Below are 24,233 nucleotides of genomic sequence, written 5' to 3'. Positions count from 1 at the left end.
ATCTGTTTTATGGTATGTCTTGACCTCTGGCTGACCAAGTGATTCTGTCAGTGTGCTGCTCCAGTGCTTGAAGGCTGTTAGGATCTGGGTGTGAGTGAACAGGCTTAGGCGCAACCCTAACTAGGTTTTCCAATACATGGAATGGGACTATAGAGGTTTTAGCTATTTGATTCTTGATAGAAACTCTGTTACTGGTGAATAAATTGCATCTTGGCTTCAAATGAATCATTAAAACTTGCCTTTGTAAACTGATTAAAGCTAATCACTTTCAGCCATTAGAGCTTTTGAAGAATGGTGTACGACTATTTTTAAACTGAAGGAATTTCTTCAATATTACATAACACTCTTTTTTTAATTAAGCACAACAGGTTCTCAAAACTTTCGAAAGATGAGCTTGATGTATCTTACTGGAATTCTTTGTGACATAGACTTCCTTTAAAATTCAAGAATTGACCAGGAAGATAATCCATAGGTGGCACTCCACTCCATTAAATTTTAAGGTTTTTAAATTGTATTGGCAGAATTGCAAGCAGATTGGTATATTACCATCTTTGGGGGCAATGCCTAATTTGCCATTACTTGTTATCAAACGTTTTGAACACATTGCAAAATAATCTAGCAATCTCTCACAATGAACTTTGTTGTTTCATTGTCCATATTTTCTAAGGCATATACATTGATGGAACATACGAAATTGATTCAGTCCCTACTGTTAGCTGCCAGACTTTGTATCACAATATACTGGAAAACTAGAATGTATCTTTCATTGAATCAGAAGTATTTTGAAGTATGGGAACTTGCTTTGGCTGAAAAAATAATACAGCAACAAAGAACGCTGAAGAATCTTTTAGTTAAGAGTAATTTTACTTGTCTTTGGTCTCAATTTCTTACTTATATTAATGCATTCATCCTACTATATTGCCTATGTCTATGCATTTTTTGACAGAAGTATTGAATAGGAATATTTAATTTTATCATTTTTCCTTAAGCATGCCAATGTACTTATATTCCCAAGCAATACATTTTTAAGAATATTAATGCCTACATAGTTCTGGTATTAGGGTTTTGCTTTTCTTTTTCTTTTTTAACTGTACTGCTTTTTTTTTACTTCCAGTATTTTGTGATTTATTCCTTGCATAAATAAATAAATGCTGGTCATTATCAGGACATGTGGTACAGGTTTCCCTGGGCTTCTTAATGAAATTGCAGGGGTAGATTGTTAGTAAGAACAAACACTGATGCATATTTAAAAAGAAAATAGCCTAGCATTCTACCTGCTTTTATGAATTTGCATGTGTAGTGAGTTAAAACAAAAGATAATAGGAAAGCATTCAGACAAGAACTATCTCTCCACCTCTAGTGGTTCAGCTTATCTGAATCACATCCCACCAGTTAGTTGTGCCTTGGCTCACTTGCTTTTGAATTATTGGACCAAGTCTGTCTGATGGCCATGTCTCCCAAGAATTTTCCATGGCACTTGAAGTGCAACATTGCTCTACCCCAGTGATTAGAAATAGTTCTAAAAACAGCTGGCAGTAGAAGTAGGTGACAGTTGTGAGGTCAAGCAGGAAGATTCATGGGCAAGGGAGAGGTCTGATCAGTGAAGGGTAAATAAGTTGCAGTGCCTGATCCAGAGGTGGGTTGAATCTCCTGCATTATCAGGTATCCCTTGATCTCCTTATGGATCAGGAACTGGGCTAGAGGAAACTACTTTAATATGACTGTGAGAAGAGCTCAATGCAAACAATAATGGGGCTAAATTGACTAATTATCTGATCAGATGTGGAGCAAAGTTTTAGAGCAAAAGAAGCATACATGTTATGTGAATTGAATAATCCCCACATTGATCTCTGTTTTATCTCCTTGTGCATATTTTTCCAATGGTGTAACTTCTCCATGGCCCTCTCTCTTTCCATCTGTCTGTCCATACAGCAACAAGAAAAGTCTCAAGGAGGTGTTACAGTGGGTGTGTGAGGTATTGGCATTCTGCACTTGAGCATACTGCTTTTTCTGTAAAATTAATCCCAAACATTTGGTACAGCCAGATTTAAATCAAGAGGTGCTGGTGTCTGCTTTGTAGACCGAGCCTGTGTTTTTTCTGCTTGCTAGATAGTGGCAAGGATAGGATACAGGTAAATTTTTGTCTGTAGCTTAACAGCCTTGAAATAGAAGTTGGAATGTTTTCCATTTCTTTTTTGTCCAGCCACTGAAACTTGGACATCACTGAAGTAAGAACAAAACTGAGATATCCCCATCTTCTGTTATGTTGTCAGGGGCTCAGATCTAAGTGCTGGCAAAACTTAGTCTCTGATGTAGTTGGAGATAGCAAATATCAAGGGCAGAGAAGAAGGCCCTGAACAGGCAAGCAAATAGCATTGAAGCTTATTGAGAAATAGTCTAATATCTTCCCTTGGCTCCAGAAATCCAGGACTGTGGAATGACAAAAGACATTGTCGTTTTATCACAGGCAGCGTTATGGAGTTGGCTCTCCAGAGCATGAAGATTCTGGGTTTTAAATAGCACCATCACTGCCCACAGTCTCCACTTTTAAACTCCCAGTATAGTATATATTCACACATGGTCCCCAAGAATTCTGGTGTTAATCTAGTAATGTCAGATAATATACATTCTAGCACCAAGTAAAAAATAGTAAATTATGCTTTTGCTTTGTCTTTTTGGATCTCAGCAGCGTGTGGGCTTTCACACACACACGCACAAGAAAGTGCTGGAGCACTTAAAGGTGCCATGGTTGAGAAATACTGGGATAGACTAAGAAGTAAACACACAAACCAACAAACCAATCCTGAAAGGAGTTGCAAGCCACTTCCACTTGCCAAGAGAACTACATGGCTTTGTCCATGGAGCCCTTTCTTTTCTGCTAGACAGAAAATTGTTGATCCTTTTAGAACAAAGGCAGCAGCTGAGTATCATGGCTAGGTCAACGGAGAGAAGTAACATTCTTCTGAGCCTCTGATTAAAGGTTTGAATCTACAAGAAACTAAAAAAGCCCAGGAAGATAAGCAGGAGACTTTTGCTTCAGGAATCTGTTTATCTCTAAGGTAAACAAGCCTACTCAGAAAACTTAGAATTTTAATCTATATTTTATTGTATATTGCTTAAGCCTAATACTTTGACCCTGGTATTTATTTTTTCTGTATAAGCTCTGTACTGTATGTTTTATGCAACTTGGAACTTCTTTTTTTTAACATTTTAATGTAAATACATAGTACAATGAACTAAACTTCCAAATATGTTAAATATACTAATAAACAATAGAACCAAATAATACATCCTCTTTACAGTAAAATTGCCTCTAAATTAGAACCAGAGCAGCATCTTTTTGTGATCTACCCAGAAGATTTTTCTGTGGAAGGTTCTATTAAATTGTGAGCTGCGATTTGAACAGCTTTGTATATTTTATTCCCTTTGCTGTTGGATGTTTGGCATGTGACGAAGCTAAAAAAGGGATTTTTGCATTCCTTCTTTTCCTTTTTTTAAACAAAAGTTGATTTTATTTATCTTTTTGTGAGATTGGTCTGTCTCCCAAAGGAAAGGGGAGAAAAAAGAGATGATTCCATTAGTCACATGTCTCAACAGTATAGGGGCAGGCAGGAACACTATAGTTTGTTCCTTTGTTCCTTATTTTTTTCCCCTTTACATTTGACAGAAAAGCCACACTGATGGTAAAAGCTCTCTCATAAGCTTGGGTGAGGAAGAGAATGCCAGGTGAGGTGCCCCCCAGAAGATAGGTGGTAGCAGCAGTAACTGCCAAGCTACTTCATCAAGACAGAAGGCAGAGCTAGGATGTGTAGACCCAAAATACTTCAAAGAATGCTTTGGGACCTGCAACCTTTCATCCAATGGGCTCAGCCATGCCACTGTATCTATATACTAGCAATAGGCCCATTACTAACTCCCAGATTTTCTGAAACTGCTCTTGCTACTCATTTTGATTGCTATCCATTTACCTGCGTACTCTTCAATTGGTAAGGAATGATTACAAGCAAAAAGCAAGGGAAAGGAACAGCTATCTTTGCATGCTTTGGGTAGAGGGTAGGGATTTTGGGTAGAGGGTAGGGAATTTATAGCCTGAGAAATGGTGTGAATTGGAGCTAGGGCAGCCTACTCCAGCTTGGTGCCCACCAGATATTTTAGAATTCATTGAGGATACTGGTTAAGGATTGTAGGAGTTTAAATTCAACACATCTTGAAGGCATGAGTTGAGGAGGACTGTAGGACAGGGCAAATAATTGGGCAGTATTAACAGTGAGGAGAACATGAAGTTCATGAAGAAGCTCTCCAAGGACTTACGAATCCAAAAGAATGCATGTGCAATATAGTATTATAATGTACAAAACAAGGCAGACATAACAATATACCTCCCTCTTTGAGAAATAAACTTTTTTTCCTGGGTTACAGGTTCTGCATAAAAATGGCTATCTTAAGACATAAGTCTTCAGAGCAGACCTATCCTAAGATGTGTGAAGCTGAACAGTAGAACTTTGGAGAGAACTAAATGACTCATATTACTTGAACAACAGAAAAGAACCCTACTAGATTAGACTGACATTCAGTTTGAACAGTGGAAATCAGATTCCTCTAATGAGGACTGAGGTCCCCCCCACACCGAGATTCACATGGCTCCTGCCCTCCTGGTATTTCGAAGGGCCCAGAGGATATGGCTCTTTGGCCAGGCCTTTGGCGAGGATGACTGACACTCCTTGACTTCTTTTTTCTTATTTCCATCTGGGTTTGTTTTCTCTGCCATTTCTGTTCCTTTGTTTTGTGTTGCTTTTGTGTTTTTAGTATTGTTCCTTGCTTTTAAACGTTTTTAACAATTTGTAAACTGCCCAGAGTGGTTGGGAGTCGGGGGCATCTAAAGTTAATTGTTTATTATTGTTATTGTTATTACTATTCCAGAAGCACATGGGTAGGCATAAATGCAGCAGCACTATTTTGTTTGTGTACCCCAGCAATTGGCATTGACAGGCTTACCAGTTCTGAAGCTGGCTAATTTTATCACCCCTAGCAATCATTGATAGCCTTAGCTGTTTTGCTACAGTGATACATTGGGAGACTCACTGATAAATGGCATCAAGCAATTTTATGTATACACTGCACCCCCCAACTCTTTATATAATTTATTTATTTACATAAATTTATTTTTTATTTTTATATATATAAATATAAATATATAATATATATAATACTATATCTATATATAAATATAAATATATATAAATATATAATATATATAATATTATATAGATATAATAGATATAATATAAATAAATTATATTTATGTAAATGTATATGATTTAGGTCTGCCACTTTTTATATTTTTTTGTATAGTATTGTGACTCAAATATCTTTCTTATTCTGAAAAAAAAAGTAGTCATATTACAGATTTTTACAAGCACAGGCTTGCAGATAGAATGTGGTGACGGGGAGACCTACAACAACAAAACGTTGAAGACTAGAAAATAGTCCCTTTGTGCAGAAACTCTGCTCCAAGTTGACAGCTAAGATTTGAAAAGGGAGACTGCAGAACGTATACCGTTTTGGAGTGTGGCAGTCTGAATATAGAGCAGGCTAACTGCTCTTATTCAGTGGCTTGATTTCCCCACAAAGGCAACTCCCATTTTCTGGACAGCCACTTGATTTAGCATAGTATGAGCACGTAACCCAGAGTTGTATTAAAGGAATAATTCAAAAGGCTTAACTGGCAGTGAGGTCAGATAGCGTCAACAGATCTATAAATGCCTCCCTAAGAAATCAGTTTGACCCTCTCAACTGACTATTACTTGTTAATAATTATCTTCCCTCTGAAATATCTCTTTTGTCTGCTCCAGAATGAAACTGGATTTTAATTTTAACATGATCTTTGAATGCTGTTTAATTTGTTTTTATTAAAACAATTGAAAAAAAGTCAGGTGGAGCAGGGAGGCAGGCGGGTACCAAAGAGACACTATAGATGCTGTTGCTGTGTGCCCATAGGGATCATAGCGCCTGTCAGTTTTTATCTGATTGCATTTGCATTATTTGATGTAATCCATCCAGCACATACATACATACATAGGTACATACATACATTTATTTGAGGTATTTCTGTTCTGTTTTTCAGCATGCATATACAAAATCCTAGTGTAGTTTACAAAAAGTATAAAATATTTCAGAATAAAACAAAGTAAAAACAGACTTGAATGAAACTGTGTAAAAGCAATTCATTAAAAGACAAATTTTAGGGGATAGTTAATGACTGGGGCAGGGCAAATATGAAAGGCTGTTTAAAAGGTATCTGAAACCTGGCAGTGTTGTGATTTGGCATACATTAGAGACATACTGTAGTCACATTCTTGCTTTGCTGAAAATGCGTCTACCATTGATTACTAGCTGGAATTAAGGCACAATAAATGGTAGATTGACAATGAAACTTTGGGAAAGGTGGGTTTCTTGTACCGATGTACAACTAAAAGGTTCTTCATACCTCCCCTGGACTCTATCTGCACCTCCCCAAGGGAGGTACTCCTCACAGTTTGGGGAATCCTGCCCTAAAGAGAGTAACATGCCAAACATGAGGCTGACCCTGAGGACCACCTGGAAACTTACTTAACTGGCATAGAATGCAGTCGCCCATGTACTCACTGATGTCTCAGTATTGTCATAGGAGCTGCATTGGTTGCCATTTTGTTTCCAGGTGCAATTCAAGGTGCTAGTAACAATTAGTCCGGCATAGCTGGCTGTCCAGGTATCTGCACACCTCTTGCTCCATGTCGAGTCTGCCCACCAAAGATGGGCCAGTAGAGAGACAATGGTAAGAGTCCCCATCCCCCATGAGGTACAGTGGGAAGGACCTTGAAAATGAGCATTCTCTGCCAGAGCTCCCCTCCTGTGGCGCTGGTTGCCCCAGAAATATCAGCATCCCCATAATAAACATTCCAAAAGTTGGTGAAAAATTGGCTGATTAGGCAGTTGTTTGGGGATTGAGATGTTGAGGTTGCATGTATTTGGTGTATGTGGGTATGGCTGATGGTGGCAGCTGCTGCTGCTGATTTTTAATTGTTGATATTTATATGTATGTTTTATATGGTTATATATGGTGTATTGCTTTTCTAAGCTGCTTAGATTCCGATTGATTGAAGTGGCATAAAGTACTTGTAAACAAACAAACAGACTAGCTTAATCCAATCTAATCTCTCACTTTAGCTCTGGGAGCTTTTTCAGCTAAAAGATTAGATAAAATGCTGAATAATAATATTTCAGTGACTGTATGAACTAAGGTTTAATTTGCCCATGTCTAACTTAGTAAGTCAATTTAGACATTATTTGAAATCATGCTAAGAAGTTTCACTATTATTTCTATAAAATATAACTTGAGAAATCATAGTTTGGGATTAGCAAACCAGAATCTGAAATCATAATGTAGACAGGATTTGTACACTGTGGTTTGCACTAAGGGTGGCTGTAGTTATGACCACTGCCACGCATCTGCTCTGTAGAAAGGGGAGTGCTGAGGATGGAATAATAATTATATGTGCAACTCTAAATCTTTGCCCCTTTAGATTGAAAATCCTGACCCATGGCTTAAGTTTTAAATTATGCAATTCAGGTTTTATTGTAATCTCTGGTTTAGAACTGTGGCTGTATTGATACATAATTTTGATGCTGGATTTGTGATCTTCGTTTGTTGAACAGTGTGAGGGTTGATACATAATTCCCAAAACAACTAACTGTATTATAGCTTAGCATAATGTGTGAATCCAGCCACTATCTTCCTTTTTGAGATATTAGAATGATGTGTGTCTTAAGGGCACAGCTGCATTTAAAATATCTGGGGGAGATGTAATATGGTACCTAAATTAATGGTTTTTGAATATTGTGTTTTGACAAATATTGGGGCCTAATTATTGGTAATCATTCCACTTGTATCTCTCTATTCCATTTATTTTCTTTGCCTCTCTCTTTGCAATTTATTTGGAATTGGCCATGACAGACTCCTGCTTCCATTCTGCTGGGTTAATACTGAAGCAACCTGGAGTGTTTTTTTTTAAACTTGCCACAAAGAAGAAAGCTGGGTAGAGGGTAGGGAATTGATAGCCCAAAGTGTTAATAAATACATGCATTCCCCCTTTCTCTAAATGGAAAGGTATAAGCATAGATTCAATGAGAGAGAATAAGGGAGTAGTATTTGGCTGAGATGCCTGTTTGACCTCAAATAAAACATGGGTTGTTGGTCAGTTTTCTACAGCTACCCAGTTACAAGGGTGAAAGTACAACTCTGTCAGATCCCCCGATCAAAGGTTTCACAGAAACCCTTACCGGAGCATCTTCCATCATTTCCTTCTCCCATGTTGCTTTTAAAGTTGTACGGTTGTTTCAAAAAATCTGCAGTAAAATTTATTTGCCTGATACATATCTACAGAATTTTCTGTAGTTTAGTATAAACAACAAATGATTAACAAGTGTGGAGAATTTGGTTGCTTCTATCAAGAGTCCTTGAATGAGATGATTTATGGGTTTTCCTTCTTTGAGCATAGCCTGCTGTCCACAGATGTATTAAGAAAGCCTACTTTGAAATGCTGAACTTGTTGAACAGCTTTGAGGATGTTAGCGCCCAGTTTTTCTGGATGACACTGTGTACTGACCTTTTCTCTACACTTTCTGATAGCCTTTCATGTTTTTCTGTTGACTTGATTGATGATTTTTTTCATTCTCCCAATAACTGAAAGACAAAGTTGAGGATCACATGTATTGGTAGATTGCGGGCTTTGGGTAATGTAATGTAAGGGAAATGCTGCTTGACTGTTTTGCACCCCCCTCCCCCCACTTAGCCCAGGGAAGAGGTTTATCTGCTTCTCACTTCCCTTTGGCACTTCCTAGGATAAAGTGCAAGGCTGCTTGCTTGCTTGCTTGTTTTTACTTTTACTTTTGTTTCATGTGGGGCAGTGAAGGGGTTTTTGGGACTGTGGGAACTGCAGCAGCTTGCGGCAGGGCAGTTCTCATTGTCGTAATTCACAGGGAATTTTCACCTGCACCTGATCTCAGAAATTTGCCTTTCCGATATTGGAATAATGCAGTGCCCTGTTACAGTTTGTACATTTGTCTGCAAGATGTAGCTCCTTTCCCCCACATTTTTCAGAGAGACAGTCTGGAACTTGGACCATTGAAGTAGAAGAATCAAGACATCAAGTTTTCATGTCTTACTAGCAGTCTTGCCTTTCATTGGTGGGAAAAACTAGGAGCTGTACTTCTACAATTCCAATAATATCGAAATAATATAGATCCACTTTGCAGTTATTTGGGGGATTAGTTGGTTATGTCAGTAAATGATAAGTGTTATAATTTAGTTAGTAACGAACCAGCTACATAACTGATTAAAATTCTGAGATTTGTAAACCTGAATAAAAATGCTTAGGAAAAATAAAGGGCTCATTAAAAGAACATATAAGACCACATATGAGAAGAATCTTGGGAACTGACAAAGCATCTGTTTTCATAGGTCACAAAACTGTTTTTGTAGTTTTGCATTAGCAGAAAGAGTTTATATATCCATACAAAGTATCCAGTTTTCATGGTTTCACCTTACTGCAGGATCTTGTACTATATTCCATGTTGTTCTGGAAGGTCTTCTACATTTTAGAAGCAGATTTTCAAAGGAAGGGACTGCCGGGTAATGAGATCTGTGAAAATTGGTTACCCCATTTTATATGAATATTTTTTTTTTTTCTTATTCTGGTAGCACTAAGCCAAAATTAAATGCAGTCCATTAGGGATTTTTCTGCCAAATAATTTGGTAATTGGCTGTGTCAGAGGAATTTTGGGATTTACTTGAAAACATTTTGCTTATTTAAACACTAGATGATTATTTTCTGATTATTTCATCTAAAGACATATATTTCTGCTTCTTCATATTCAAAGGATCATTTTTTCCCCCTTGTACAGGTGAACATCTACGTGCTGGGAAAAACGTTCCTTCTGTTGGCCCGAGAGCTCTGCATAAATGCTCCAGCTATAGGTATTTTTAAATAAGAGTTGGCTTTTGATATGTAGTTACATTGTGCCATGGTTTCATGGCAACTTTTCAGAAATACTTGCATGGGATGTTTAACTAACTAACTAAATAAACTTGTATTTAAAAGCACTTCAGAATTAAGTCCAGAGGAATCTAGAAATGAATGCTGTCCACGTAAGCCCAGGGTTTAACTTAAAACTGAAAAACAGTTACTTCTATTATCAGTGTAACTTCTTCCAGTTATATCGATCTTTTGAAGTAACTGCAACAAAACATGTATTTGCACTAACATTCAACAGAAATAAAATAAGGATGGTAATAAGTGCTTTGAACTTAAAGGCAAAATAGTACTTCAGAGCATGCAGAGGCATGAACATAGAACGTAGACTAAATATAGGACATTGCACTGGTCTACAGCTGCTGAAACAAAGTTTATCCTTTCCCAAGATTGTATGTGATGAGAATCAATTGAAGATAGAAGGGGAAGAGTGAATAATAATTATGAAGAGCTTGGTTAGTTTAGTGCAGTGTTTCTTAACCGTAACAACTTTAAGATGTGTGGACTTCAACTCCCAGAATTCCCCAGCCAGCACTTGGGATTTGAGGCCTGCTTCCTTAAAAAGGCAGTGCTTCCTCTGCAATTTTGAAAAATCCAAAACGTTCTTTCTAAACCATGACCTGGGGACAGAAATTAAAATAGTGGTGTTGTGTACACCACTGACTTTGTGACCTGGCTCATGCATAATGCTAAGGCATACTTTACTCTGTTAGCCTACTGTGATATATAAAGCTATCCATTACAGCTCAGACTTGTATGTGAACCAGGTCATTCTTTTTTTGAAAAACATGATTAAAAAAAATGAATTCTGTGTAAGAGTCTATAGACAGAGTGGCCCTGTTTAAATGCACAAAGGAATATTTCCATGACAAAAAAAATGTGCTCATGCTACCTTTGCAGAAAACATAGTGAAATGCCCAGCCATTGCTTCCTTGTACTGGTATCGTACCATATAGTGTATGGTACTAATCCCTATAGAGATGTTCTTAACAGCTTTGGCACATCAACAGTGGTAACAGCATTATATTGTGGATGTCATGTCAAATCTCAGAAATGTACTGAACACTTTCATTAAGTGATTCCTGAATATAGTGGGGAAGTAGCGTGATATATTAGAAAATGCCAAAATTTACTGCTAACAGAAAGTCAAATAATTCATTTCTGACATTCTGAATAATTTATATACCATTTTAGAGCGTCTAAAGCACTTTGTGTATATTATCTGAGTAATCTTAAAACAGACCATTATCCCTGAGAAAGTGGCTTGCCTATGACCATATGGAGCGGTAATGGCAGAGAAGAGATTTGAACCAGGGATGTTCTAATGCTCCTAGCAACAGTGCTGGCAAGCTATGCAAGATGTTTCCCTAAATTAGCTTGTTGTGCATGCTGGGCTAGATGATTATGCTGTTGGTTTCACATAATAGCAAATGTATTTAGGATATAATTCAGAGATGCTCTTTCAGTCTAATTACTTAATAAGACCATAGCTGTGTAAGTGGTCCTTATAACTCCATCAAGAATTTTAAATTTTCAGAGACTGAACACAAACACTATTGACATTATATTAGTATCATGCATTTTTAATATATGAATTTAGCAAATACTGAGGTTGCAAGTTATTTGCTTTTATCTCATTTATAACTTTAGATTGATAAAAAGGATGCTTATTATCCAAGGAGCTCCACTGGGCATTGTATATACCCATATTTCTGTTAAATATTTGTGAGGTTTCCTCCAGTTGCAGAAATGTGTCATGGAAAACAAGTGCAGAATCCCTTTGATTACATAGCTCATAAGCTCCTTTAGATCTTGGCTGATGCTACTTTTCTGACTTACCCTAATTCACATATTGTCCAATTAAGTCCATATTGCTTGATGAGAATAAGCCTCCAGTTGCTGGATGAGCATGAGTGGAAAGGGCACTAAGTATACTATACTGTATTATACTATACACTAAGTATTGTAGAGCACAGTAGTTGGGAGATAACGCTTTGTGATAGCTTTGTTGCTTGCCTCTTTGGGCTATCTCTAGAGTTAGATATACAGATGGCTGACATTCTCCTCCTGGGGGATTATTAAACTACAAAAACCAAATTAAACAGCACAATCCTCTGCTTGCTTACTCAGAAGTAAATGCCATGGTGTTCAAAGTAGATTCCTGTAGTGTCATTTTTTTCCCCATTCTTGCCTTTGAAAATCAAGTGGATGTGCTTATTATTATTGAATTTCATTACAAGATCTGTGACAAGTAAGTTAGGACACATGGAACTGAGTAGTGGAAAACGTTACGTGAGAGGAAATAGCTGCCTGCCTGTAGTTATTAACTTATGATTCTATAAGCAAACACAGGACTGAGATTTTGAAAACACAGCATGGATAAGCAAGTCAAACAAAGGCCTGGCAGCTACATTCATACAACGTACAAAGCTTGGTTAGTGTTTGGTGGGTTGTTAATCGTGTTCTGTGAACATAGCCAATGTGAACTGGCTTTTGTTGGTAAAAGTATAGCAATTTAATTACACTGCAGCTCCTGTAGCTGTGTTACAGAATTCTGAAATTTTCTGTGTGCCTTTTCTTTGCACCCATGAAATTAATCTCCTAGGAAATTATATTTATTTTCTGCTTATGTTTTAGGCGCAAGCATTTCTACTAATAGAGATGCTATATAAAAATACATTTCAGTCTCAGATGTGCGTACTTTCATCTTACTAAGAGGTTTTGCCTGTAGAATGTGGAATTTTAGCACCTTGGGTTTCATCTTAAAAAAAAAAAGTTACTATTTCTGCATACATTGATGTGGTACAAGTACCAGAGGATTAATAATGAGCAAAGCACACAGATATTTAGGACAAGTAAAAATGTTTTATATTCAACAGATTCTCAAACTGCTCTACTTTATAACATTCTATTTGAGTCAGTCTCAGCAGTTAGTTGTCTATACACAAAATAAACGCACATCATGTGCAAGTTTTAAAACATTTCTCCTTCTGCATATTGCAGTTTAATAATTAAGTCAAATAGCTTATGAATAAATAAAATAAGATTAAATTCAAGAGCATTCCTTCACTTAGTTTGATAGCCTGATGGTAAATAGATAGGTAAGTACTATAATATTCAGTACTGCTCTGTAGTCTTTCAGTCAGATCAAAGTATCCATTACTGTGCAGAACAGCCCTGGAATACAATCTAAGTGAAATGCATCATGCGTAGAAAATGAGTTCAGGTATTTGTCCTCCTTGTACTCCTGTGCCATTAGTGCTGTCTGAGGAACACTGGAATTGGAATGTCACTTTTCCACACTGTACTTCGGTCATTCCCTCTTGTCCAAAGTAACTGAGTTCATTGCCATCTAGAATGGCACTTACATTGTAAAAGGTGTCTTGCTCAACCTGCACAGGATGCTCAAACCATACTGAGAAAGTGTTACTAGATCCATCAGAAGTAAACTTTGTCAGATTCTGGGCAAGTACAATGCCTAACCTCTTCAGTTCAATTTTGACGCTGTATTCGGCCTTGCCACAACTTGACCCATAGAGTCCCAGTCCTGCTATAAATATCCGTTTATCTACAGCGAACTGGATACTGTCACATCGCCCCCGGTACCTCCACTGATTGCTGCGATAGGCAGATGATTGAAATCGATGGCACCTTTGAGGTACAAGTCCTTTCCGCTTTGTTAGTGGAAATTCTAACTTCGGCTTATTTGCAGCAGTATACCACAAGAAAATATTATGTCTTTCCTCAAGGGTTAGGATGTCAGACTGAGCAGCTCCATTGGCAAACTCCTCCAAAGTCATGGTTGGAATCCGTACCAGGTATAAAGCTTTCCCTAATACATTCCTTTTGTTCCTTGGTGTAACTGGCAGCCCTTGTCGCTTGCATTCAGCCTCAGCCCAGTTCAGAACTGCCTCGAACACTACAACCTCCTTGGTGTTCAGTGCTTCCCGCATCACAATGATCTCTAGCGTCTGTTGATCTATTTCACAGAAGCCCTCCGATTTCAGTGCCATTTCAGCTTGAGCATCAATGACTTCCCAGCAGCGTTGTGTCAGCTCTGGTTCCTCAAAGAGCCTGCTCTGAGACAGCAGAACGCAAGCATTTTTGGCCTCTAAGCTAGTCTCCAGAAAATTGACGCAAGCTTTTGCTAACGCTGGGACAATATATTTCTTGGCCGCGTACAGAGTAGCAAGCACAGTGTCTGCTTCCAGGTCGATTTCATCACTATACATGTACCTATCAATATAAAAAGAATCCCTTTTTAAAAAGAAAAATACACGAGTCTCTTAGTTTCAGCTTTCGACATCTTTAGAAAACTTTAAACTTAAAAAAAAACATTTAAGTAACATGAATGTTAAAGTCATGCAATTAGTAACATTTCTTAATTACTACTTACTTTAATAAGATTAGGAAAGCAGCAGGTTCCACATCTGGTATATGGATTTCAGACTTGACCTCTGCAAGATCTCCATAAAACATTGCGTAGAAGACCGAACTACCCACTGCCAATACATACTGCATTAAAAATTATAAATTCCAAATCAGGGATGATGGTAAGCAGAGAATTAAATACATTTTATTAGACTTCCTGTCTCCCACTTAGCTATAATGGTTTAGATTACAATATTTCAGCACAATTTTTTGTAACCCACTATTAGAGGTTGGGAAACCCCCCCCCCCACCATTAGTAAACACTCAACTGCAGATTAACTGGAAGGTAAAATATTCGGATATTTTTAGACAATTGTTTTTCTTGCATTTGTGCAACAATATCGTCATTGGGTTAAGGGGACGGGAACAAGCATCTTTTAATACATGATTCATATACATGGCACAAACAGAAAAGGTCCCACCAACCTTGTGAGCAGGAACTTTCTTGGCTGCCCCCACTGGGCCCACAATGAAATGCACATCAGCCATAAGTTCGTTGTTGAACATCAGTGCGTTTCTGTAGATTTATAAAACGGAGCCACAGTTAACATAGCACCTCTACCATTGTCATCTCTTACTTTCTTTCTTCCTCCCACTTTCCAATCAATGCAGGGTGCCCCTTCCCCCCTTCTTGGAACTGTTTCAGCCATTACCGCAGTTTCAACCATTACCGCAGTGGCTCTTTCCTGTGCTGGCTTGTTACCAGAACAAGTAGCACCATTAAGAAAAAAGGTCAACTGATTTCTGTGGCGGGCACATCCATGCAATTTTCTCAGCAGCGGCACAGAAATGGTTTGCTAACTGCCTTCTCCCAGGATGTTTTGGGCTTCCTAGGCTAGTCTGCAGCCTCGATGTTACCTGAAGGGGTCCCATCCAAGTATTAATGAGGTTATCCCTGCTTAGCTTCTGAGCCTAGACCAGGTCAGCTGCCACTTGCTGAGCAAGATATGATTAGGTATCCCCACCTCTCCAATTTCTGGAAACACCCCAACTCTCCCCAGCACAAGAGGAATCCCTTAGTTATATCAGACACCTGGAGCCCATTGCCTTTTATTGGAATGGAAAGCATCGGTGTGGGAGAGCCCTTTCAGAAAGCCAGCACAGAATTCACACCCAGGTTCTTGCAGCAACTGCTCAAGCGTTTGGCTCTTAAGGGGAGAGTTTCTCTCTCAACCTCTGCCTTCAAGTTGCCCTCCCTTCCTCCTGCTGCCGCCCGACGCGCTTCCTCCTCTGGGCTGCTTGCCCGAGCCGGGCTTACCTCTCTCGCAGGGTGGGGTGGAAGGACTGCCAGTTACCGCTCTCCACGTTGTTGTTGTTGAGGTTTTGCAGCGGCGGCGGCAGCGGGGGCTGCGCGCTCTGCTGGAACTGAAGGGCGTTTTTCTTGGTGTTGGCGGCGGCGTTATTGCTGTTTGCGAGATTGGTATTGGTGCTGGCAGGGTAAAGTTCCGCAGCCATCTTCTTTTTGAGGCCCAGGGGCAATATCTCATAGCATGCTGCCCCTTTGCCGTTGGCCCGGACGCTCTTTTTGGACTTCTTTAAGGTCTCTGGAAGCAGAAGAAAGAAAGTCAAACACTTCATGATCCGCCCATGGAAGCAACCATGGTCCAGGGGCATCAGCAGGAGGGATCCCCCTCCGCGGCCATCAGTCGAGCGCAGTCTCGCTTCGAAAGATGTTAAAAAAAGAAAAACCCTTTGAAGGACAGCAAAAAACAAACTACAGCGCGTTGTTTGAAGGATCGGTGCCTAAAGCATCTTTTGTGTTCCGGATGGTGGCACAGCGATGATGCCTTAATGACTCATCGCTCACCTGGCGGTGGGGAGGGAAGGGCGCTGGGGATGGCGCAAGGCTCTCCGAAGCTCAAGCCGATGGCAGGACTGCCCTGGATCCCGCTCCCGAAAGTCCAAGGAGTTGTGGCGATGCCGATTATCCTGTAAGAGGCAAGAGCAGCCCCTGACCCCCAGGCAACGCAAACTTCTGCCAAGGCTCTTGGTGAAGCGGGAGGACACGCGAAAGCAGGAAACTCGGCTTTCGCCTGTTTTCCGAGCGAAGAACGAACATCCGCGAAGCAACTATAGACCTCCACTTATGGTTATTTATTTTTACTCCACAATGCAGGCTGCAAGTGCTCAGACCCCGGGCGATAAAATCCCAGAGGCCGCGGGATGCGAAGGACAGTGGCATACGATCCGGCCGTTTTTTTACGAGAGGAAGTTTTCCTGTCCCTTCCCGTCCCCTTCTCGTTTTAAAACCGAGGTTCGCCAGGCCAAGCTGCAGGGGAGGGAGGCAGCCCGTGCGCTGGGAAGCCGAGTCCTGGTGCTCCCCGGCGCGGGGCTGGGGATGCTTCTTTTTTCTCGCCTCCTGGCGAGGCTGCGTCTCCTTCCTCCTCCTCTCCTATTTGGAAAGTCAGCAGGAGCCGCGGCTTTGCGGGACCGGGCGCCCGTGGCCGTCCGCGTGTGCGCTCCTCGCGTTTAGGTGCCTTCTTCCCGTCTCCCCGCTGCTGTTACCACCACCACCACCTCTTCCTAATGTTGCTGCTGCCTCAAATAGTCAGCAGCAGCTCTGCGCGTCATCGGCGCCTGCTCCAATGGCGAAAGGGCACAGAGGGGAGGCCGGCCTCCCTCGCTAGACAATATGTCATTCTTCGCTCGCTCTCTCGAACCGCCCACTCGCCCGCCCTCCCCCCCGCGCTTTCCTCTCCCTTCAATCCAGTCCCCTCCTCCATTCGGGAAATTTACAGGAAACCCAAATTCACTCTCCCTGTTGGATGGAGGGGAGATAAATGCACGCGCGAGCACACGCAAAAAAAAAAAAGCTGCTGCAGCGGAGCACTGGGAGTGACGGCGAAACGCAACCCTCATTCCCGCCCTACCTTGCAAACAGCCGTTTCCCTAAAGGAGTCACAGAAACTCTTCCAGAAGTAAATCTATTTAGAAAGGGTAGATATTCCTCCCAGAAGAAGTTTTTTATTTATTTTTTTAAAAATGGTGTGTCGTCTCATCCCTCCCCTCTTTCTGTTGCATGGGAAATTCCTCCCCCAACCCCTCGGGGAGAACCCGTCTGAGCTTGCCTTTTGCGGTTGCTCGCTCCCAAGGTAATCGGGGTAGGCGTAAACAAGCGCGGCCAGGGCGAATTCTCCCCTAGCCCGGGCTTCGACCTCACCTAGCCAGGGGCGCCGTCAATTTTTGACTATTTGCAACGTAAGGAGGCGTGGGGGGTGGGGAAGGAGTGCTGTAGGAAATCGCTCGAGGCGGCCTGCGTTGAACGCCAGCCATCCTGCAGTTCATAAACTGTTGCGGCGCCGATCCTAGCATCTCCCCTCCCTTCCCCAGTCGCGCAACCCCCCCAGTAGAAAGCGGTACCTGGTCGCTCTCTCACCAGGCGTCCCTTTGCCCGAACCCAGTTGGGAAAGTTTGCACTGCAGGCTAATCCGTGGAGTCAGAAGCCATGATTATGAAAACGAAAGGCACTGGCAGCATCAGCTAGACGGGAGGGAGCGCCTCGCCGATCCCCGCTTAGCGCAGCAGTAGCCTGAGAGGAGCCTTTCTTGTGCGGCCTAGCGAGGGCGCCCATGCTCCTTCTGGCCTTCGCCTCGCACAATGCTCCTTTTCAGGCATCTTTTCTGGCTCCGTTTGAACTCCCTCCCCTTTGGGCAAAAGCTCTGGGGGTGGGGAACAACCAGTGCTTTTTCAAACTTCACCAGGCTGGAAGCAAGGAGGAGTTATCAAAGGTGCAGTCAAAAACTGGAGAGTTTTCGCCCAAATTCTATGAATGCTGAGGGCCGAGTGTCTCATTTCATTCTTAACATCTTGAAACAGCTTGGAAACTGATGTTTGGGATTTGTGGCTGGAGATGACTTCAGACCTTAAAACCTTATCCAGAGGAAATAAAACAAAAAACTGTCCAGAAAGCTGCTGTCAAAATAAATGTTACTGTTTTAAAGCTGCAACAAAATTCTTTGTAATAGATGTGGTGGTAGCTTTGCTGCAACAGACTTCACAAAGCTTCCTCTCTGGAAATTCTTACAGAAAATCTACACCCATATAAGAATTAATGTAAGTCATCAACTAAGAAGTATCCTGATTGGTTGGCACAATATATTTGTGATAAACTCATGCTGGCTCTCAACAAGCAATTAATCTTTTTCTAAATGCTCTGAACTCTGCTGCTAATAATTTGTTCCAGAATACTGTCTGTTACTGGCCTTGAGCTGACTTGGGTACCATTACTTTGCTCAATATTTGTCATTCTCTAATGCTCTGGCATTTCACCTGTCCTCCATGAATTTGCAAAGATCACATAAAGGGACTCCATAGCCTTCCAGGGAGAGAAGTTAAAAAGGTGTGGAGTAGACTTTCTAATAGTCACTCCTGCATTGAGGAATATGCCCCCCCCATGCATGACCCTTAACATTTCTGTTCTTTCAGAAGGCACTTAACAGGCTGTCCCCATGTTTATTCCTGACCAGAATGGTGTGGGACTGTAGTTTCAGTATCTTATTTTTGAGAAGTTCCCAATCCTCCTGCATTCCCTTTGTTTCAGGATTTCTGTCCATGGGATCTTGATTAGCGCTTCTCTAAGACTGTTGAAATTGGTTCTCCAGAAATCTAGTGTGCATGCATGCATCTGCTCATTTTTTTCCTTTTTGTTGTTCTTTGAACTCCAAGATGACACAGTCACTTCCTCCTAAAGTTGCAGCTGCTTTCATTTCACCAACCCATGTGTCCCTGTTGGTTAGGATCAGCTCCGAGAGAGCCAATGCGTTTATTCGTCTGAAAGATGAAAGTGTCAGCAGAACCACTGAGAAACTTTGCAGTTCTGGCCAAGTTAGTTTTTCTACAGATGTCTGGCTAATTGAAGTTTCTCATCATTTCTATCTCTCTCTTCCCTGAAAGTTGGGTAGTCTTGTCCAGGATGATATTTTCTAAGGTAATGTTAGTTAAGATTTATGTGTAGATACCCTGAAAACTAAAAATGTTACTGAATTGTTTTTATTCACGTACAGAATTGTGCAAATGCCATGGATAGATTAATAAAGTAATATTTATTAGGTTCAGTCCTAGACGTAATTTTCCTACCTCAGAATCTGTTTTTAGAAAGTCCCTTTGAGTTGTTGTTGACTCCTCATAACTACACAGAAATATACATGTTGTTCTCCCAGCAACAATACTATCTAGAGCAGCCTTTCTCAACCGTTTGACCCTGGAGGAACGCTTGAAATATTTTTCAGGCCTCGGGGAACCCCTGCATATCCTGTACATTCTGGCTCAAATATAGGCCAGAAGTTACAAAATTATTATATTGGTTTCATGTGTAGATCTGTATATATGCATGTGTAGGCCTGTATATATGCATTAACAGGGTTCTTAAACTAAAAGAATGAAACTCACCTCTTTAATGTGAAGCCCAAATTTGAAATAATTTTTTAAATAAATCGTGATCTCCCAGGGAATCCCTAGTGACCTCTCCTGGTTGAGAAACCCTGATCTAGAGTCTGTTTGACCTGAGGCACTGGATAAATTGCATGAATAAATACATAAGTGGTTTGCCATGATTCCCTTCTGTGGTATTTTTTCAACTTCCCATTGTACTATACATCTTGGTGGTCTCTCATCCGAGAACTGAGCTGATCTAATCTGTTTAATTTTTTCAAGGTCAGCTAGGTGTACTACCTCTTATAACCTATCATGTGTACAATTTGTCTGATGTTTGAATTGGTTGATTTGTATGTTTCTGGTTGAAGGAGAACAACAACAAAACTTGCAGAGCTTGTCTTACGTTACGTTATACCATAGCTAGTTTGTCCCTAACCCTCTTGCAGGAGGCAAAATTACAAAAATGGGTGAGTTGTTAAAGAGGAAAAGCTGTCTCTATGCAGTTCTGTCCCCAGACTGTAGTATTTTCCACAAAGGAAGGAAGCAGTTGTTTTGTTTTTGCCCTGCAAGGAGGATGAAATGTGCTTCTCTGTGCAGGAAAATGCAGGAAATAGTTAATTTCCCATCTTTTGCATGAAGAATGGCCTTTCATGCATGTAGAGCAAGACGGGTGAAATTTATGTATGTATGTATGTATGTATGTATTTATGTATGTATGTATGTATGTATGTATGTATGTATTTATTATCCTGCCTTTATGAAAACTAGTTTGAAGGCACAGTGCAACTTGTGCTTCTAAAGATCTGGAGACCAGCCCTTTCATAGGTTTGCCGCACCAGATTCCATAGTTGGAAACCGTTTAATTCTCGTTATATCTGAACAGGGCCTTAATGTTACAAAACAGTCTCTGTCTCTCTCTGTCTCTCTCACTCTCAGATAAGCTTCTGGTATCACCATTTGGCTTGATAGTTAACACACATTTCCTGCCAAAAATGTATAGGATTTGCTTTTAATCTGAATGCTAACTTTTTCCTAAACAGTTCTGTTAGTTTATAGTATTTTATTTAATAGTATCTATAGTATAGTTTATATATTTATTTGCAACCATAGGTTTTAGCAAACTTAATAATATCTATAAATTTGAGTATGTATCATAGTTAACTAAGATAGGTGGATGTTTGGATTTCCCCTAGAAATATTAATATGTGCAACTCTACTATTAATAATTATTTGCTGTAGTCGTTTAACAAAATTGTACTGCCTTTGGTTGTATGAAAGTTTGTATGTAGTGTAGCTGATCCATTCATATGCAAAGTCCTTCTGAGCACATGAAAATAAAAAGTAGTAGCACAACAATGTTGATGCTTAGCAGTGATTGTTTAAATTTAATTAAATTATAAATCCAGAAGAACTATTTTCAGACAAAGTCCCTTCTTTGTTGGTGGAATTGCTCAAGCAGGGCATCAGCTAAGGAAATAGGTTTTAATATAATAGTTAACAATTCACATCACAGGAAATGAGAAACTGGTATCTCCACTGAAGAACTGGAGAACATAGAACAAAGCTTGGGCACTTGGCTTGAGATGGTTTCCAAAAGAGAGACATCTCTTCAAGTTGCAGTGAAAAGAGCAAATGGGGTGGTTTTTTTCTTATTGGATAATTGCTGCACATTTACTGCACTGCTCAATATATGGAACTGTTGTCCTGAATGGAACCTGAAAGCCCATAATCTGACAAAAATGTAATTTTATTGCATGCCCCAAATAGTTACCCTAGTAACTAACAGAAGATAACTAAGTCTTTTAAATATAGTCTGTCTAGAGCAGTGTTTCTCAGCCTTGGCAACTTGAAGATGTGTGGACTTCAACTCCCAGAATTCCCTAGCCAGCTGGCAGGCTGGGGAATTCTGGGAGTTTAAGTCCGCACATCTTCAACTTGCCAAGGTTGAGAAACACTGCTCTAGAGCAAGGTTTCAAACTTTTTCAGGCTGAAGAACCTGTGAGATGATGATGATGATGATTCCAGGAACCTCTGATCAGGAGGCAAGAATGTAGTGAACTCTCATGGAACTCCATAAGTTCTCCTGGAACCCTAGGGTTCCATGGAGCACCCTGGTTTAAAGGCACATAGATTCTCCTGGTATTAACTTATAACCCTGTTCAGCTGCTATTTTTAGGAGTCGTTTTTAAGAGGGAATGTTGAGTGGAGAACCATTGCCTCCTTCTCCCTTTCCTCCAGAGTGTATCACTGCAGCTTCTGTTCAGTTATTTTCATTCATTCATTCATTCATTCATTATATTCATATAGCCACCCATCTCACAAAATGTGACACTGGGCAGTGCACAATAAAAAGGTTAAAAGCAATAATATAAAAAACAAGAGTTTAAAAATTAATATTTAGAATTAGAAAAAGGCAAGGAGAGAATGACAGATATTAACAACTGTGGAGCCACCTTAACAACGCACCATTCCCTTGGGGCCCCCAAGCCTGATGACATAGCCAAATCTTGAAGGACTTGTGAAAAGTTAATAGGGATAGAGCCAGCCTGACCTCCGGGGGTGGGAGAGAGATGATGTTCCATAAGGTGGGTGCCATGACAGAAAAGGCTCTTCAGCAGACAGGAACCATACCTCTTCTGTCAGATCTGATGGGATGGGCAGATGTAATTGGGAAGATGTGGTCCCTCAAGTAACCTGGCCCCATGCCATGAAGGGCTTTAAAGGTCAAAACCTTGAATTGGACTTGGAAGAAAACCAGCAACCAATGCAGCTCACAGAGGTGAGAGATGAGGTGTATCATGTGCTGTTCTAGGGGCATATGTAACTGCCCGCACCGTGGCATTCTGCACCAGCTGAAGCTTCTGGATACTCTTCAAGGGCAGCCCCATATAGAGCACATTACAATAGTCCATCTGGGAGGTGATCGGTGACCATGAACAGAGCATTCCTTTCTATACACCTGGTTCAGCAGCTCAGGGAGACAAGTATTAATCCCCAAGGGATTGGATTTCTTATGATGAGGTATTTTATGTTGTTTTAAACATATAGGGATTGCAGTATCTTTTGCCCATTCCCTCTGCAGCTAATAGCAGTTATAACAGGTATTGGAAAACAGCAGAAAATAAACATGAAATAGGTCCTTGCTTAGGGCTAATATATCTGGGCTGCAAATCCTGATGATAACTAAAAATGAGTTTGTTGTATCTCTTTGCTTCCACCACATCCTGATTTCTGGTCTTTTGGCTTTTCTGTTGTCTCTTTTGAATGGTACGTACATGTTGTTTCCCTCTACGTGTCTGTTGATGGCTGCTTTGTCTGAGTGCCAGGCTTCCAGGAATTATCTGGCGTTTTTGGATTTGGCTTGGTTTAGAATGCTCACAGTTTCCCAGTTGAAACAGACTCAACCATAGTTTCAACTGTGAAACTCAGCATCCTAAACCAAGCCAAATCCAAAAACGCCAGAGAATTCCTGGAAGCCTGGCACTCAGACAAAGCAGCCATCAACAGACACAGAGAGGTAAACAACATTTACATACCATTCAAAAGAGACAATAGAAAAGCCAAAAGACCAGTACACTCCCTTGCCAGCAGTCAACACCCAGATATGCAAAAATCAACACTAGGATTAACACCAGATGAACCATCAAACAGCACAATACACCCTAAACAAGGAACTATTAACTCAGGCAATCAACCAAGCAGCAAACAACAGCCCAATCAAAGAACTCCCAAGGAGAGAACAACACCCCTACCAACACAAGCAGGGCAAGCCACAGTATATAAACTGAGAGCAAGGCCCACTCCCTCTTTGCACTGAAGATGTTGCCTAGTCTGGCAGTGAAACGTCTGCAAGAAAACAACAAGGCTCAGAGAGCACCAAGGACTCTACAGTATAAATTATTTTCAGATGGCATGTTAAAATTATGATTCAAACATATTAGCATTCTAAAATGGCTTAATTTCAAAGTGAAATTAAAATAGCTTTAGCTGTTGATGATGTGAAGCTTAAGCTCAACTCCCCCTCCCAATAATATATGACCTCTACATGAGAGGACCCCTTGATACTGAAAACTGGCAGTGTTCCTCAGTGAAAAGCTTTGGAAAATATGATTGTCTCCTGTCAGTTCCTAATCCTAGCCGGAGCTGTCTTCTTGTAACCTTAGTAGCTCTTTCTATCTCCTGGCAATATATTTTAATGCCTTGGTTATTGGATATATTTATTATGATTTGGAATAATCAGCAGTTCATATTTTTTCTTGTTACGCAAACAATAACTTTAAAATCTTGTTTTCTTCTTTCTGTAACACTGAGGAGCAATTCCGGGCTGGAGCCATACTGTTAACAGCATAGCAACGTAGC

General features: G+C 40.4%; 2 protein-coding genes across 6 annotated transcripts in view; one reads left to right on the top strand and one right to left on the bottom strand.

Moving 5' to 3' along the window:
- Positions 1–17,978, bottom strand: part of BTBD6 (BTB domain containing 6) — a 128,910-nt gene extending 110,932 nt beyond the window's left edge. The window contains exons 1-5 of one of the 4 annotated variants that reach the window (XM_063290424.1): positions 17,862–17,978; positions 15,760–16,045; positions 14,928–15,018; positions 14,467–14,585; positions 12,916–14,306 (exon numbers count right to left, since the gene is read on the bottom strand). In XM_063290424.1, the coding sequence (XP_063146494.1) occupies positions 13,274–14,306; positions 14,467–14,585; positions 14,928–15,018; positions 15,760–15,956 (1,440 nt within the window). In that variant the 5' untranslated portion in view covers positions 15,957–16,045; positions 17,862–17,978 and the 3' untranslated portion in view covers positions 12,916–13,273. Of the gene's footprint in view, positions 1–12,915; positions 14,307–14,466; positions 14,586–14,927; positions 15,019–15,759; positions 16,581–17,861 lie in introns of those variants that run through there. The other 3 variants (XM_063290425.1, XR_010066940.1, XM_063290423.1) reach the window with 3 other exon arrangements.
- The window catches only part of BRF1 (BRF1 RNA polymerase III transcription initiation factor subunit), a 261,227-nt gene that overhangs the window by 81,140 nt on the left and 155,854 nt on the right, over positions 1–24,233 (top strand). For both annotated transcript variants that reach the window (XM_063290422.1, XM_063290421.1), the window contains exon 5: positions 9,943–10,015. In XM_063290422.1, the coding sequence (XP_063146492.1) occupies positions 9,943–10,015 (73 nt within the window). The remainder of the gene's footprint in view (positions 1–9,942; positions 10,016–24,233) is intronic.

The sequence above is a fragment of the Candoia aspera genome, chromosome 1 (assembly GCF_035149785.1).
Source record: "Candoia aspera isolate rCanAsp1 chromosome 1, rCanAsp1.hap2, whole genome shotgun sequence".
Lineage (NCBI taxonomy): Eukaryota > Metazoa > Chordata > Lepidosauria > Squamata > Boidae > Candoia > Candoia aspera.
The sequence above is the reverse complement of the archived record's forward strand: the minus strand, read 5'-3'. Positions and strand labels throughout refer to the sequence as shown.